At 45.9% G+C, this 15,121-nt stretch overlaps 3 protein-coding genes across 6 annotated transcripts; 2 read left to right on the top strand and 1 right to left on the bottom strand.

Moving 5' to 3' along the window:
• Window positions 1-187: 187 nt before the first annotated feature.
• Window positions 188-5,869, bottom strand: pth3r (parathyroid hormone 3 receptor). 4 transcript variants are annotated; one of them, XM_061264715.1, is made up of 13 exons: window positions 5,558-5,869; window positions 3,547-3,652; window positions 3,093-3,203; window positions 2,904-3,028; window positions 2,592-2,683; window positions 2,372-2,528; window positions 2,137-2,290; window positions 1,992-2,052; window positions 1,861-1,927; window positions 1,662-1,756; window positions 1,461-1,602; window positions 1,351-1,392; window positions 188-1,270 (listed from the first exon to the last, which is right to left on the bottom strand). In XM_061264715.1, exons 1-13 carry the CDS (start codon window positions 5,633-5,635, stop codon window positions 821-823), a joined length of 1,680 nt encoding a protein of 559 aa, XP_061120699.1. In that variant the 5' UTR covers window positions 5,636-5,869; the 3' UTR covers window positions 188-820. The 4 variants fall into 4 exon arrangements, with proteins under 4 accessions (XP_061120699.1, XP_061120698.1, XP_061120697.1 ...); XM_061264714.1 differs by having other exon boundaries at window positions 191-1,270; window positions 2,592-2,686; XM_061264713.1 differs by having other exon boundaries at window positions 809-1,270; window positions 2,137-2,528.
• A 1,438-nt stretch (window positions 5,870-7,307) lies between these two features.
• Window positions 7,308-9,133, top strand: LOC133171243 (translational activator of cytochrome c oxidase 1). Its single transcript, XM_061304424.1, has 5 exons — window positions 7,308-7,734; window positions 7,813-7,919; window positions 8,065-8,198; window positions 8,324-8,489; window positions 8,561-9,133. The coding sequence occupies exons 1-5, from the start codon at window positions 7,521-7,523 to the stop codon at window positions 8,768-8,770; spliced, it is 831 nt and encodes a 276-aa protein (XP_061160408.1). The 5' UTR covers window positions 7,308-7,520; the 3' UTR covers window positions 8,771-9,133.
• Window positions 9,134-9,780: 647 nt separating this feature from the next.
• kcnh6b (potassium voltage-gated channel, subfamily H (eag-related), member 6b) lies at window positions 9,781-13,449 on the top strand. The gene is given in 10 exon segments (XM_061264961.1): window positions 9,781-9,846; window positions 10,354-10,779; window positions 10,853-11,246; window positions 11,317-11,832; window positions 11,898-12,112; window positions 12,156-12,264; window positions 12,320-12,571; window positions 12,639-12,819; window positions 12,884-13,076; window positions 13,143-13,449. Coding segments are annotated over 10 exon segments (2,583 nt in total). The 3' UTR covers window positions 13,374-13,449.
• The last annotated feature ends 1,672 nt before the right edge of the window (window positions 13,450-15,121 follow it).

Raw genomic sequence — 15,121 nt, forward strand, 5'->3', positions numbered from 1 at the left:
AGACTAGTGGTGGACATCTACGCGCTCCATCACCTCACAGTGACTCCGCCTCTTTCATTGACGTCATCATGACGCATGCGGATACGCACACCAAAAAAGAAATAAAATACAACAATAAATGTTTCAAGACGTTGATTTACTTTAAATTTATCGTATTTCTTATTATTATTATATAAGATATATTTTTTAACTTTTTAAAATTGATTATCTGAAGGATAGTTTGTCTCAAGGCAAGAGCAATGTTCATAACTCAAATCATTGTATCTCAAATCATCTTTCCCCAATTACATGAATGGAAACGCCATTATGCACATAATGTTCTGACTATTGTATAAAAATAGAACACACACATCCATGCGAATGCTGGTGCATGTTCAGGTACTGTTTGCCATGAGAGCAAGATTCTAAGTGACCTGTGTGAAATTCAGGACGGTGTTGCGAGGTGATTACATAGAAAAGTGGTTGGCTCAGAGGAAGGTGAGGGTGCTTGCGACGGAGCCGAAGGCATCTGCTGGGGACTCATGAATCAACAACGAAGGCTGCACTGCAGCGCCTGACCCGTCTAGACGTGTCTGACCACAGCCAACTGTTAGCAAGCAATGATTAGGTTTACAGAAGTTACCTTGTTAAGCCAAGGAGACGTGTTCATCGGAACTTTAAAGTGCACTGTCGGCTCAATATTCAAAGTTGTATTTCATCGTGGGATTTCAAATGATGAATACATAAAAATTGAAATTGTATTTTTCCACAACCAAAGTTGTCTTTTCATATTAAGTTGCTTTAAACGAAGCAAAGTTCACCAAACAATATTAATAGCTATTTACAAGACAGTCTCCAGCTCTTTCACAGACAAGAAAGTGTCTGGATCCGCTTCTCCGGAACTTTTAGGCTCATCGTGTTTCTTGCTATCTCTCGCATGTCTTGCAAAGACTCCCCCGGTGGTCCCGGCCCCTGCGGGCCTCTTTGCCGCTACCCCCGAGTTCTCGCATTCACCGGCCGTGTATCTGGGTAGCCTGCTTTGCGGGTGGAGGGCGGCCTGGCGGGGCAGCCTGAGCCCCGCCCCGCCACCGTAGCCGACCACCCCCCCGGCGAGGGGAAACGCTCGGTGATTGACGGCCGACATGCAGACGCTGTGGGTGGTGGTGGCGTGCGACATCATGCCGCCGTAGTAACAGCTGCCTCCGCCGTTACTGCTGGTTATCCTGGCTTTTTGTTTCAGGTCCAGTGCCAGGCTTCGTCTCAGCCACGCCTTCTTCACCTCTGCCTGCACCTGCAAGTGAGTGAGAAAAACAAATCTACACCTAAGACAATGACACCACCTAGTATATCGCCGTAACATCATCACATTACCTCGCCATTGCAGAAGCAGTAGATGAAGGCCACAAAGAAGCCCTAAAACACATCAACAGCACAATCAAAATCACTTCCATTAGTGCAATGAGACGTGGATTCTGTCCGACCTGCGATGAGTTGAAGAACATCTCGTAGTGCATCTGCACCTGCCACAGCAGCCCGGAAACTTCCGTATAAGGAAGAGCCATAAAGACCATGTAGTGGACTCCAAACAAAGGCATGAGCACCAATGTGGACTTGAGAAGTTTCCTACAGGGTAGGGTCGGGTCAATCTCAAGACCACACCACTCTGAGAGATCATATCTTACCGGTATTGTTGCCGAGGATCCAGTTTTCCAGTTTTGGTCTCCCATAATTTGGAGGCCAACACGCGTATGATGTTGACAAAGAGCAGGAAATTCACCTGGACATGCAATGTCAATGACAATTTCATGCAATGTCAAAATAATGTAAACAAAGGATTGTACAGATGTACTTCATGAAATGGCCACTGAGTATTGTTCTTACAACAATGGCTGCCAGAATGGGAACTTGATAAATCCACTTTAGGTTCCCAGCGCTGATATCCCAACATCTACAAAAAGCAACACGTTATCTCCAATTGTATTCCAATTCCCGCCACTTTGATGGTGACTCACTGTGTGTCTGCCAGTGACGCCCGCACGCTGACCCAAACGGACACAAACAAAGCGGGAACGCCTAAAATTAGAACTATGGGCCATTAAATTGGTGTCCGGCGGCAAAAGCCCCGCCCCCTCCCGCCCGGCTGGCGAGTGAGCTTACCCCAGCCGATGATGGTGAGGGCCCACAGGTAGTTCTTGTCAGAGAGGAAGGCCATGAAGATGAGGCTGTGGAGGTAAAGACCCTCCACTAAGATCCAGTAATGATTGGTCGCCAGGAAGTAGAGGAAAAACGTGACGGCAACTTTGCAGCCGGCCTTAACGCAAACACAAAGAGAAACCAAGGATGTTATTTTGTTTTTTCCCACCGATACCCGTTTGAGCTCCCCGATACCAACCATGTGCTGCTTCTGACCCACAAGCTCGATTTCTTCTTCTGCAACTTCACCAGAGACCGAGTAGAGCACGGCATCCTTCACAAAGATGCTGATCGCTCGGCAGATGAAGGATGTGAAGAGGTGCACGTGGATGTAGTTGCGGGTGCAGTGCAAGCGCCTGAAGAGAGAAACAAAATATAAATAAAAGTACGCTTTACTGTATACGTCAGCTGTATCTTACTTGAAGTAGCAGAGGATGAAAACGGCTACCAGGAGAGATGCCAGAGAGACGGAGTAGCCGACAGTGTACATGAGGTGCAGTCTTTCAAAAACCTTCTGCGTGACAAGCCCAAAAGACAATTTAGCGCACTTGTAAAACAACCAGAAAAGGAAATACCATGAAACCCAGGGCCCCTAAAATTGAGCCCTGTGGAACACCACGCAACAATAGGTCAGAGTGGGGCTCGGAGCAACCAAAATATATCTCAATCATCTAAACTACTCCAAACCACTTAACTAATAGACATGCTCTCTAATATGAATTGCACAGCACCTCTTCTTGAGTCCTGTAATTGGCTGACAAATACGTGGTGCATTCGCTGTAGTTTGCCCACGTCCGGTTGATGACCGACACCTGCTCCCAGTTACCGGACTCATCGCAGTGGCGGTAGGCCCGACCTGAAAATAGTCGGAGACATCAACACCTAAGTTAAAGTACCGCGCCCTCCAGTACTTGTACTACCTCTGTGGTTGAAGTCGTAGATGTACTCGGGACAGCCCACTGACACCATCTGCCCGGCGCTGCTCCTCGGCCAGCAGATGATGCCGTCCCACTCGGGGATGCAGTCGCCTTCTACACCCAAAAATAGCTAATGACCATTTTTTCCATATGGGATTTGTTCGCAGCGCCTTGAATTGTCCGCTGATGAAAGCGAGATCTTTTAGCTCATTTGCATTTGCATCAGAGTATGAATGAGAAACGCTCGGTCTTTGTCGGAGCTTCCATTGGCCGGCAGGATATGATGACCCCCGTTAACTCCTATCCTATTATCGCTCCCATAAATCACCAGTGCAATAATAGCGCTTGGCCATTATGAATTCAGTCTGCTTACTAAACACAATTGATGCATTTCAGTGGCTTGAATTCAGAAATGGAAATCATAATAAAAGCAATTATAGCACTGAGCGAAGCAAACCTTGCATGAGGGCAATTTGTGACTTGATGCTGTTTTCACACTTGGCGTGGGCACCAATCAGCACGAAGATCTGCTCGTCACGCGTGATGACATCATCGGAGTCCACCTATTCAATAATAGACAATGTCAGATCGTGAAGATATCCGGGGTGCCAAACTGCGACACCACCCAAATATGCGTTGTGAAATACTTTTCCATTTACAGCATGACATGTTGCCATTTGTAAGGGGGATTTGGGGGATTCTGGTGCGTGCAAAGGGGGGCTCTGGCGTGCGGAATGGTGGGGGGGGGGGGTGTCAATAGCCACTATTTTGACTTTATTTTTGAGTATTGTGCATTTTCATTTCAGAATATCCAATGCATCATTGCATCACCATCTATGCTAATTCTGTTAGCCATTAATGCCGTTTTGCATTGTGTGTTAGCATTAAGCTAAGTAGTCTGTCATAAAATGAATGCGATTTACTCAACGTGAAGTTGTCTTTGTTTCATACTGAGTTTGACAGTAAACTTCAGGTGGGGGCGACAGGAAGCAGTTCAGGTATGTTGTTACTTCCCCCCGCCAAAGACAAACAGTGGCGGAAAATTGCGGTTCATTCCTTTTTGACCAACTAGGGCAATCTGTCAAGTCTTGCGTCGGATTTTGATGAGCTGCCTCAAGGTGTTGTCAAATAGTTGAGAGAAGACGCGGTATGTGATGATGCACCGCCAACCCCTTTGCTTCCCGCCGCCTGGACCGGATGGGCCGGAGACCAGACTGGCGCGGCGCACAAGTGCCGCCTTTGTGCGGGTCTAACGACAGAGCTGCAAAAAATCAACAAAAGCCAAAAACTGGTTTATGACTTTTTATAGTCCTGTCTTATTTTTGGAGGTTTTGTTGCCTGACGGGACGCCATGTTTGCATTGCTATCCTCAAGAGGCCGCCATTAAATCTGTATTTTTTCTCCAAATACCTCAAGAGCGGATTAGACAAAGGATCCAACATGGTTAGACGTCACTGCAGTGCAAAAAGAAAAAAATCAGAGAAGCCCAACAGACACATTTCATTAAATGGCCCATTAAAACAAACTGCCAGTAGGTGAATTTGGCTTTGAATCGGAATGCTGACCGGGTATCATTTGTTTTGAGAACGGGAACGCTCAGCCCAAGTCAATACGATATATTGAGAAATGGAATCGTGGTAGTGAGTCTCATGTGGTGATTCCTGGAAGAGGCGTTCTTGCCTGTTGCAAAGTGTGCAAAGTGTGCTTTGACTTTCAACATGGAAGTGGAGATCAGGGGTGTGCAAACCTTTTCCTCACATGATTCTCAGGCAATTGCATCATTCAGATTCTTTGCAGGCCATGGGAAGGTCCTGCCTGTTATCTTAACCTCTACCTCTGACCTCATCTGTAAGTCCCTCTCTGCCTTTAGTGACCTTGGAAATTGTCATTTTTGAATCTTGAAACATTCACATTGATAAGTGGTCAAAAACATTTGAAGATTTTCTAGTCAGAGATGCGAGTAAATATTTAGAAATTATTTTTTACGCAATACTATGTTGCTATGGTTATCATTACAAAAAACACAGGTCACTATTTACATGAGATTGAGACATGTTTATGCATAAAGATATGAGGAAAAAATATTTTCTTTCATTGCGTTTTCATATTGCTGTTGAAAACCTTTCCTGGAAAAAACAAAAAAGCTCACACTGCTCTGTGACATTTTCCATATTTGGCCAAACACTGGGAGTTCTATTTCTTACAGTATTATGTCACGATGTGACAATGTTGGATTCATACAATCAAATTCCTTTTTTTATGTAAAGTAAATATTTTTCAACCATAGCTTCAAGCTGGAGTTTAAAAAAACAAAAAACTACTGGTTTCATTTTCTGAATAATTTATTTCCCACAAATTGGTATTATTTAGCTGAATTTGAAAGCCCCCCAAAATTGATTTTGTGTATAAAAAATAAAATTGTTTTGCTCATTTGATGATGTAATAAAAACGTCAAAAGAGACACTCACCAATCCTGCCACAAATATTACACTGTGTAGAAAAACCAAAAGAACAAGTCCAAGTCCAGGCAATATTCCGTACATCATTGTGACAACTTCAGCTTGGCGTTGAATAATTTTCCACAAGAAACCTTATGTCCACACATTCCCTGGAACTGTCATGGCAAAATGCTTCTCTGGGTCCCACATAGGCTCCTTTCCTTTTGAATGTGTTTCTGCATCAGTCAAATAGGGGAGAAAAAAAAAGACAATTCAGTATCTCTTTTGTGTACCATGATTTTTCAGATTGTGATGTTGCCGTGCATGGTTCACTGGACAGAATGAGGGAGAGGTAGAGGGGAGAAAGTGCAGAAGAGCGTGCTACCTTGTGGGGAGGAGAGAGAGAGAGAGAAGCAATGATGAGGATGCCTCCTCCTCCTGCAGTTTGGAAGGAACTTGATTGTCTTGAGTCATTTTTCGCTTCTGTTATATTTGTAAAATGACACAAAAGACATATCTGGTGGTTATCATTGCCATTCAAAGTAAAACAATCACTCAAGAGTCAAGACAATATCAAGTGAATTAAATCTCTCCTTAGCTATGAACAAATATAATATAATATAATATAATATAATATAATATAATATAATATAATATAATATAATATAATATAATATAATATAATATAATATAATATAATATAATATAATATAATATAATATAATATAATATAATATAATATAATATAATATAATATAATATAATATAATATAATATAATATAATATAATATAATATAATATAATATAATATATGTTAGCCATGCTGCGGGGCAAAAATACACATCCAGTAACGCACTGCACTGAACTGAACCATGTGAATTAACGCTAGATTGACGTTTGCAATTGTACTGTCGCCCTCTCGTGGTGTTGGTCTGAAGTACATGCTTAAACCATTATAATAAACAGACACGATATATTATATTATATTATATTATATTATATTATATTATATTATATTATATTATATTATATTATATTATATTATATTATATTATATTATATTATATTATATTATATTATATTGGATAAATACATAAATATAAAATTATTTAAATATAATATATAAATATATAATCATTCAATTTCATTATTGTTATTATATTTTATTTTGTATTTAATATGATACTTTATTACAAATACCTTCAATATATTATATGCTATATAATAATAATAACTACAAATAATCATTTTATATAATATAAAATAATATTGCGTCTGTGTATTTATTATAATGGTTTAAGCATGTACTTCAGACCGTAACCGCGAGAGGGCGACAGTACAATTGCAAACGTCAATTTGCCGTTAATTCACATGTTCCGCGGTCCAGTGCAGTGATTTACGTGGACGAGTATTTTTGCTCCGCAGCATGGCCTGTATATTATATTGTATTCTGTTAATTACATTATATTGTGTTATGTTAATTCTATAATATTTTATTATATTAATTATATTATATCAATTATTTTATCTCATAGTATTATATGTATCCAAATTTCGGAAGTCTTTGAAGGCACCATTTGGAGTGAGGGGCGGTTGATTGGTCGAGAACCAGGAAGTTAGCGGCACCGGTGTGCCATGGGTAGTTGTTATTGAAATTATTTTTTGTGTGTCGATAGCAAATCATATAAACAAAAACAATACAAATAAATAAATAAATAAATAACAATATTTATAACTATAATAAACTATAACACATATAGCAACACTGCTACGGAAGCCCCTTCGTGTCTCATCATGAAAACCCGGAAGTTACGGGTCAACAACCAGGATGTCGTCACGTTTGTAAACTTGCAAGTTATCGTACAATCGGCAGTCTTATGTTGTTCATTTAGGATGCAAAATTTAGCGGAAGGTATCTGGATGACATTTTAGAGCCACTTGAATGTTCTCGCTAACAAGCGTATAGGATTTGCGCGTGTGTCATTGAAGGGCATGGCGGGGTGGATGGTGCACGGGGCTATCCGAACCCTGCGACCCATAGAGCGGCTATGGTGGAATCCTCCTGTCCGGGCTTTGCACCTGAGCCCAGCCTTGTGCGCGGGTCACAACAAGTGGTCCAAAGTCAAACACATTAAAGGTCCTAAAGATGAGGCAAGAGGGAAAATGATAGCCAAGTTTGTCATGATGATCAAGGTTGCAGTGAAAGGTGAACATGTTTTAAAATGCCATTTTAATTCCTGTTGTCTTATTTGAGTAATCATTCAGTCCTATTTGTCCTTTGTAGAGGGTGGACCCAATCCAGACATGAACGTCAATTTAGCCCAACTCCTGGAGCAGTGCAGAAACAAGAACGTGCCGAAAGCATCCATCGAGACTGCAATCAAGAATGCGGTGCGTTTAAAAACATGGCGCCTAATCCAATTTCCTACACACTTATTAGGCTCGTGGCATTGACATTTATTTGTCAATTAGCCGGCGACCTATAATCAAACGACAACGTATGATCAATCATCTTTTCTCTCTGCTCTTTTCACAGGAAAAATCCAAGCCGGCATCACAGCAAACGTTTGAAGCTCGTGGACCAGGTGGATGCCTTCTGCTCATTGAAGTTCTGACCGATAACAGCTCACGCAGCCAGCAGGATGTCCGACGAGCCCTCAGTAAAAACGGGTCAGGCGAAGCTTCCATCGTGCTTTTTTTCACTTTCACGATTGCATATCGCACTACTGAAATGGTATAAAGTGGAATTAATACGTACTGGCTTCAACCAAGTGTGATTCTGTATCCATCCACAGGGGAATGTTATCTGAGGGTGCCCGCTATAACTTCAGCAAGAAGGGCGTGGTGGTGGTGCCGGCTCAGAATGTCACATCGGAACGAGCGCTGGAGCTGGCCATAGAAGCTGGAGCAGAGGACGTCCAAGAGACGGAGGACGAGGACGACGACACGCCCCTCCTGCGGGTATTTTACACTTAGTTACCCCATTTAGGATTTTCTTTTCATGCATTGAACTCACTTTTTTTTTTTTCCAGTATATTTGTGACAACACGGACCTGCACAAGGTTCGAGAGTCCTTGGAGGAGCTGGGGATGAAGGTGATGTCTGCATCTTCTGAGTTTGTCCCTCGCAACCTCTTACCTCTGGATCAGGAGCAGCTGGAGGCAGCTTCCGCTCTCATCGATGCCCTTAGCGACTGCCCGGACGTGGTTCGCATCTGGGACAATATCCAGGCTCAGAGCTGAGACGCTTTCCGTGGACACTTTTGTATATCGATCATGTGTAATAACGGCACGCAGGAGATGCTTTTTAGTCAATGAAGCCTATTGGAACAGTTGACCTCAAACAACTTTCTCTCTTTGTGAAACATTTTTGAGCCAAGAAGATTTAGAGTGGGCCATAAACTAGAGTCTGACAACCGTAATATTTGAAATCACTCTCCCGTAAAAGGACAAAAATGGAGTTAGCCTACTGTCGTCCTCAGCGACTCATTCGATCCAGCCCAGCGAGTGACTAAAACACAAAATAAAAGAACTGCTATAAAAAGCCCCATTTAACCAGCTCATGTTTATACGACATAAACAATGGTGGACTGGCTTTTAAATCAAGGATGGGCCTGTTTGTTGTGATGCTATTTTCTTGATCACTATTGGGACAACTTTAATAACGACAGATGAAGGTCAAAACTGAAGGTCCAATGTCATCACCAGTCATTCGCCGAAGTCGATAAGATAACACATTAGTGGTATGCATGCACCATTTTCTCGACCGTATGGGGCAGGATACTTTCGGATTGCTCGCTGAACTTTCAACATATAGACAAAAGTCCATTTGTATGCTTTTAAGAGAAGCTGATGTCAATTGTGGAATGAGCCCGGCTCCAATGAAGCCACACCGTGTCCCATGTGGAGGATCCATACGTAACCTGCTAACAGGGGAAGTCCGTTGCAAGCGCCCTCCGGCTTTATTTCTGTGTTTACCGATGACAGCCATCGATTTTCCCGCCTGGCTTCCGCAACGTGCCATCGAACGTTTTTCCAGTGTTGACAAAGACATGCGAGCTGCGGGCCGGAGAGGACGCTCCGACCCTAGCGTTTGCATCCAGGGATGAGAAGAAGGAATATTCCATGGACCTTTGAATCCAATGCTTGATCCCCTTCCATGTAAAATTGTCGATAGATTGTAGATGTCCGACTCGGACCCGATGAAGGGCGGGGGACCGGCCGGCAGGTCCCGATCCCCTCCGATCCCCGGGATGGAACTTCTCAGCCCTTCCAAGAAGAAGGATCGATCCCAGAACGTCACAGAGAAAGTCACCCAGGTATGATTGAGGAGTCCGTTCATGTTTGGGGGTTCTGGTTCTTCTGTTTTTTCAAGTTCTAGGCACATGACTGCTGTTAATTGGATTGCGAGTGGAAAAATCAGTAGTTTGTTGGGTGGCCGCATGTTTTCCTTCCGGGTGACGAACACGAGCGAGGTTTGATTGAGCCGCAGTTCAATCGGGTCGGCGCCCAGGGGGTCGGCATTCTGCATCACCGCTTCTCCGGCTGCTATCGGAGCTCCTCGGAATTCAAAAGCTAGAGATCCATCTTCTTGGTCCGACTGTCTTGTACAATATGGATATAATCTGAAGAACTTTTTTTCTTCATTGAGAAGAACCGGCTTTCGGGATGCATCACCATGGTGACAGAATCAAAGAATGCCGTCTTGGCCGAGACAGAACTCAGAAGGTTTCTATTTAGTTAGACGCAAAAATAAATGGAGGCAGCTGGACACGTCTTCATCAACCAAGTCCAGTGTCCTCCATTTTTTTTTTTTTCTGCTTCAGGTTCTTTCCCTGGAGTCCGACGTGCTGCCGGAACACAAACTCCAAGTCCCGGAGACGACGTGGTGGATCTTGCTCCACTACAGCCCCTTCAAGGCCTTCTGGGACTGGATCATCCTTCTCCTGGTGCTCTACACGGCAGTGTTCACGCCATACTCGGCGACGTTCCTCTTGGCCGAACACGGCGACGTGCGTCAGAGGATCTGCGGCTACACGTGCAACCCGCTCAACGTGGCCGACCTGATGGTGGACGTGCTGTTCATCGTGGACATCGTCATCAACCTGCGTACCACCTACGTGGACCGTAACGACGAGGTGGTGACGCAGCCCGGCCGGATCGCCAAGCACTACATCAAGGGGTGGTTCTTCATCGATCTCTTTGCGGCCATCCCTTTCGACCTTCTCATTTTTAGGTCCGGCTCTGACGAGGTGAGACCATCACCGGCGATTCCCGACCGATTCTATCGCTTTCATCCATGGGTTCCTCACTTCACTTCCACAGATGGCGACCTTAACAAGTCTGCTGAAAACAGCTCGCTTGCTGCGCTTGGTCCGCGTGGCGAGAAAGCTGGACCGCTATTCCGAGTACGGCGCCGCCGTTCTCTTCCTGCTCATGTGCACGTTTGTGCTGATCGCCCACTGGCTGGCCTGCATCTGGTACGCCATCGGCTTTGTGGAGAGGCCCTACACGGAGACGGGTTGGCTGGACAACCTGGCCGAACAACTGGGCAAGACGTACAGCGACAACGACTCCAGCTCCGGCCCGTCCGTCAAAGACAAATACGTGACGGCTCTCTACTTCACCTTGAGCAGTCTGACCAGCGTCGGCTTCGGGAACGTCTCTCCCAACACGAACTCGGAGAAGATCTTCTCCATCTGCGTCATGGTCATCGGCTGTGAGTCAATCCGTTCTTGAACTCGGCCAACGGCAGCTATCTTCAATTTATTTGCCTTCCTCCCGCTCAGCTCTTATGTACGCCAGCATCTTCGGGAACGTGTCGGCCATCATCCAGCGGCTCTACTCGGGGACCACTCGCTACCACACCCAAATGCTACGTGTCAAAGAGTTCATTCGCTTCCACCAAATCCCCGTTAGCCTACGCCAGCGACTTGAGGAATACTTCCAACACGCGTGGTCCTACACAAACGGCATCGACATGAACGGCGTGAGTTCTACTCGATGGTAATTACCCGAGGAGTTCGCGTCACGGTGGTCTTCTCCTCCGCAGGTCTTGAAGGGCTTCCCGGAGTCCTTGCAAGCGGACATCTGTCTGCACTTGAACCGATCTCTGCTGCAGACGTGCAAGGCTTTCCGCGGAGGCAGCCAGGCCTGTCTCCGAGCCTTGACCACGAGGTTCAAGACGGTCCACGCGCCTCCGGGCGACACCCTCATCCACTGTGGAGACATCCTCGACTCGCTCTTCTTCATCTCGCGAGGTTCCATCCAGGTCATCAGGGACGATGGGGCGGTCGCCATACTAGGTAAAGAACACAATTAATCAGCTCTACCGAGCGTGATGTCAAAGTCCAAAACGTGTGTCCTACAGAGAAGGATGACATCTTCGGGGAGCCCATCCACCTTTACGACGAGCCCGGGAAGTCAAATTCCGACGTGCTGACGATCACTTACTGCGACCTGCACCGGATTCGGAGAGACGACCTGCTGGAGGTTCTGGATGTCTACCCCGGCTTTGCCGACAACTTCTGGCGGAACCTGGACTTGACCTTTGACCTCAGGGATGTAAGTTTGGGAAGATTTCACATTTTGCACTCAAAACAGCAACATCGATTTTTGCGCCGTCTACCAGGCAGATCAAGCGGCGCCGACATTAACTGACGATTCAGGGGACGACAGCGATTTCCGTCACAGGTCGAGACGCAAAATCCACTCTCTGGACTGCAGGATCAGACCAGGTGAGGCGTACCGACGCACCGCTTTTACCTCAATCATGAAGTCTTCCAAAAACAGATGGAATGGATCACGAGGATCCCCACCCTCTTCAGTCCTGCCGCCATCGCTGCTCTCCGCCCCAAGCCCGCTGGGAAGACGCTTGTAGCTGCGGATCCCAGTGTTCCCAGTCCAGCGAGGACTTGACGAAACCTCTGGCTCAGGGCGCCCAAGTGGACTTTTACCCCTCCAAAGAAGGAAGACGGGAATACGCCCCCTCGGAGGTGCAGCTGCTACATCCCGGCGGCGCTTCAGTGGACCAGAATCGTCAAGGTACTACCGTCATGTGACTCGAGACAAGTCACGTGACTCAAGAGGTCTTTGTCTCCATTGTCCATAGCGTCATCTTTAAACGTGCCAGAAATGTTGCACTACTGGACAGATCGACGACCTCAACAGTCGTCCGGTCGGGCCTGGCGATCATCTTCGGTCCGCGACTCGTACCATCCGCCACCTTTCATCGAAGAGCGACCCAGCGAGCTCGAGTCTCAACTGGAAGTTTTGCATTCACAGCTCAACAGGTGAGTTTAGAAAATGTTGCATTATTTCGGCAATCCTTGCTTTACGCACGTTTGACCTCCTCAGATTGGAGACGCGCATGACGGCCGACATCAACGTCATCCTCCAGCTTCTCCAACGGCAGATCGCTCCCGTCCCTCCGGCTTACAGCACCGTGTCATCTCGGACACTCTCCACTGACTCCACGGGCCTTTACGGCGGCGGGACGCCGGTTCTGCACGCAATGTACCCCGTGGCTCCCTCGCAGATCGACAGCCCGGTATGGTTAACCGTCACCATCTTGATCAACTCTGATGACATCATATTTTTACATGTGTTACTCCAGACCTCCACCCACTCCGATATGAAATTCACGGCATCCGGCGGAACCCCCGAAACAGATCACGGTTCAACCACGGCACGGCCGCCGCATCCCGTGAACCGGGCCACGGGTGCCTCGCAACGTTACCCGTCGCTACCCGACAACCTGGACGTTACCTCAGGACTGTCTGAGATCCAGAAACATCTCTCAGAGCCCGTACTTCCTAACAAAACAGGCACTCGGCAGGGCATTTGAAGCCGAATGGACACGGCTAGCAATAAAAAACAATCACATATTAGGTGACAAAAAGGATGAACGCTGTTTGGATCGTCTGTCGGGTAGCTCTGACCCCGGAGGCTTTCCGGGACAATCATATTGGATAAAAATCCACTCAAGCCGGGTGGAAGTCCACAATACTATCGATCCATGCAGTTTGTGGTTCTATACGACCCGAGGCGCCAGTTGCGCGACCCAGATTTTAGGAACACCCTGCAGTCCATCAATGTGCACTTCTGATTCTTCTGCAGATCATCTTGACCCGGCAACACGGGGGAGTGGAAAATCTTCCAACTAAGTCATTCCAAACACATTAGCTGAATTTGTTTGGTGGTCAACACACACGCCTGCTCTTTTCCATAAAGACGTGCTGTGTCCGAGAAAACCAAGCAGGAATTTGCATGTTGTTGTTCCATGGGCCAGGTATGAAATCCTCGTGCGGAACGGGTTGTGGGATTTATTCCGTTGTGATGCGGCTGCTCTGAGGATGGCCAACAATTCGTCTCTTAACCTTATGATGGCCTGCGCGGGCATGGAGACCGGCGCGTATTTCTGGATGACTTCGGCGTTGATTTGCAGCGTGGTGGGTCTCCCGGCAAGTTTTGTCATCCTGTGGGATATTTTCAAGGCACACAGAACCAAAAGTGCTTTCACGTCCGTCAATCTGTTTGTGTTGAACCTGACAATCATGGACATCATTTTTTTACTATTCCAACCAATCACCGTCGTGAATCAGATTTATTACCATGACTTTTTGTTGTATCGTATCAACAACATGACGTACGCCTTGAACTTGTGTGGACGCCCCTTCCTGACGGCATGCATATGTGTGGATTTCTATTTGGCCGTTGTTCACCCCATTTTCTACCACCACAGGATGAGGACTGGGACTCCCAGGGTGGTGGCGGTGCTCATCGTCTGGATCGTGACAATGATCACAGGCGGGCTTTATTTTTACTTCTTAATGTTGTACTTTACTTTTTTTCCCGCTGTGTATTTCATCATCGCCATGGTGATCATCGGCATCTGCGACGCATTCATCGTGCACGCGCTGGTCGCACCGGCCGGGAGCAGCAAAGGCGTCCACCCGCAGAAGAAAAGAGCCATTCAGATCATCACCAGCAGCTTGGTGGTGGCGTCCATTTCCTACCTCCCTCCGGTGCTTCTCTTTATATTTGGCTTCCACCTGGTTTCGGATCAACGCGTCTTCATGTGCACCATCGCCATTCCGGTCGTCGTGACTTCCACGTTGGGTTCTGCTGTCATGCCCGTCCTCTTTTTAAATAATTTGGGCAAATTCAATTGTCTCTGGGTTAGATGCAAGTAAGTCAAATGGAAAATTGTACATAGAGGCAAAGAGTGAGAGCGATAGATAACGACAGAGAGGATCAATAAAAGTTGTTAGATATGACGAGCTATAGATAGATACAATATAACTATTATAATTTGTGAGCAGGAAGATGTAGAATGTGCACAAAAATCAGAGATGTTTAATTTACTCTGCATAAGACGGCATTACAAATGTAACTGAGTCGCCGATGCAGGTGTGTATTTACATAACCTCAGCGGCCTCAAACATTACACACACACCTTCAAAATCTGAAAGCTGCATTATGAAAAGGATGAATAAGGTTTTACAATTACGTTCAATTCATTGCAGTTCCACATTAACCGCTAGATGTCAGCAAATGCATGTATTGACTGTACGGTCGCTTACTTCGGTATTA

Source organism: Syngnathus typhle, linkage group LG18 (assembly GCF_033458585.1).
Source record: "Syngnathus typhle isolate RoL2023-S1 ecotype Sweden linkage group LG18, RoL_Styp_1.0, whole genome shotgun sequence".
Lineage (NCBI taxonomy): Eukaryota > Metazoa > Chordata > Actinopteri > Syngnathiformes > Syngnathidae > Syngnathus > Syngnathus typhle.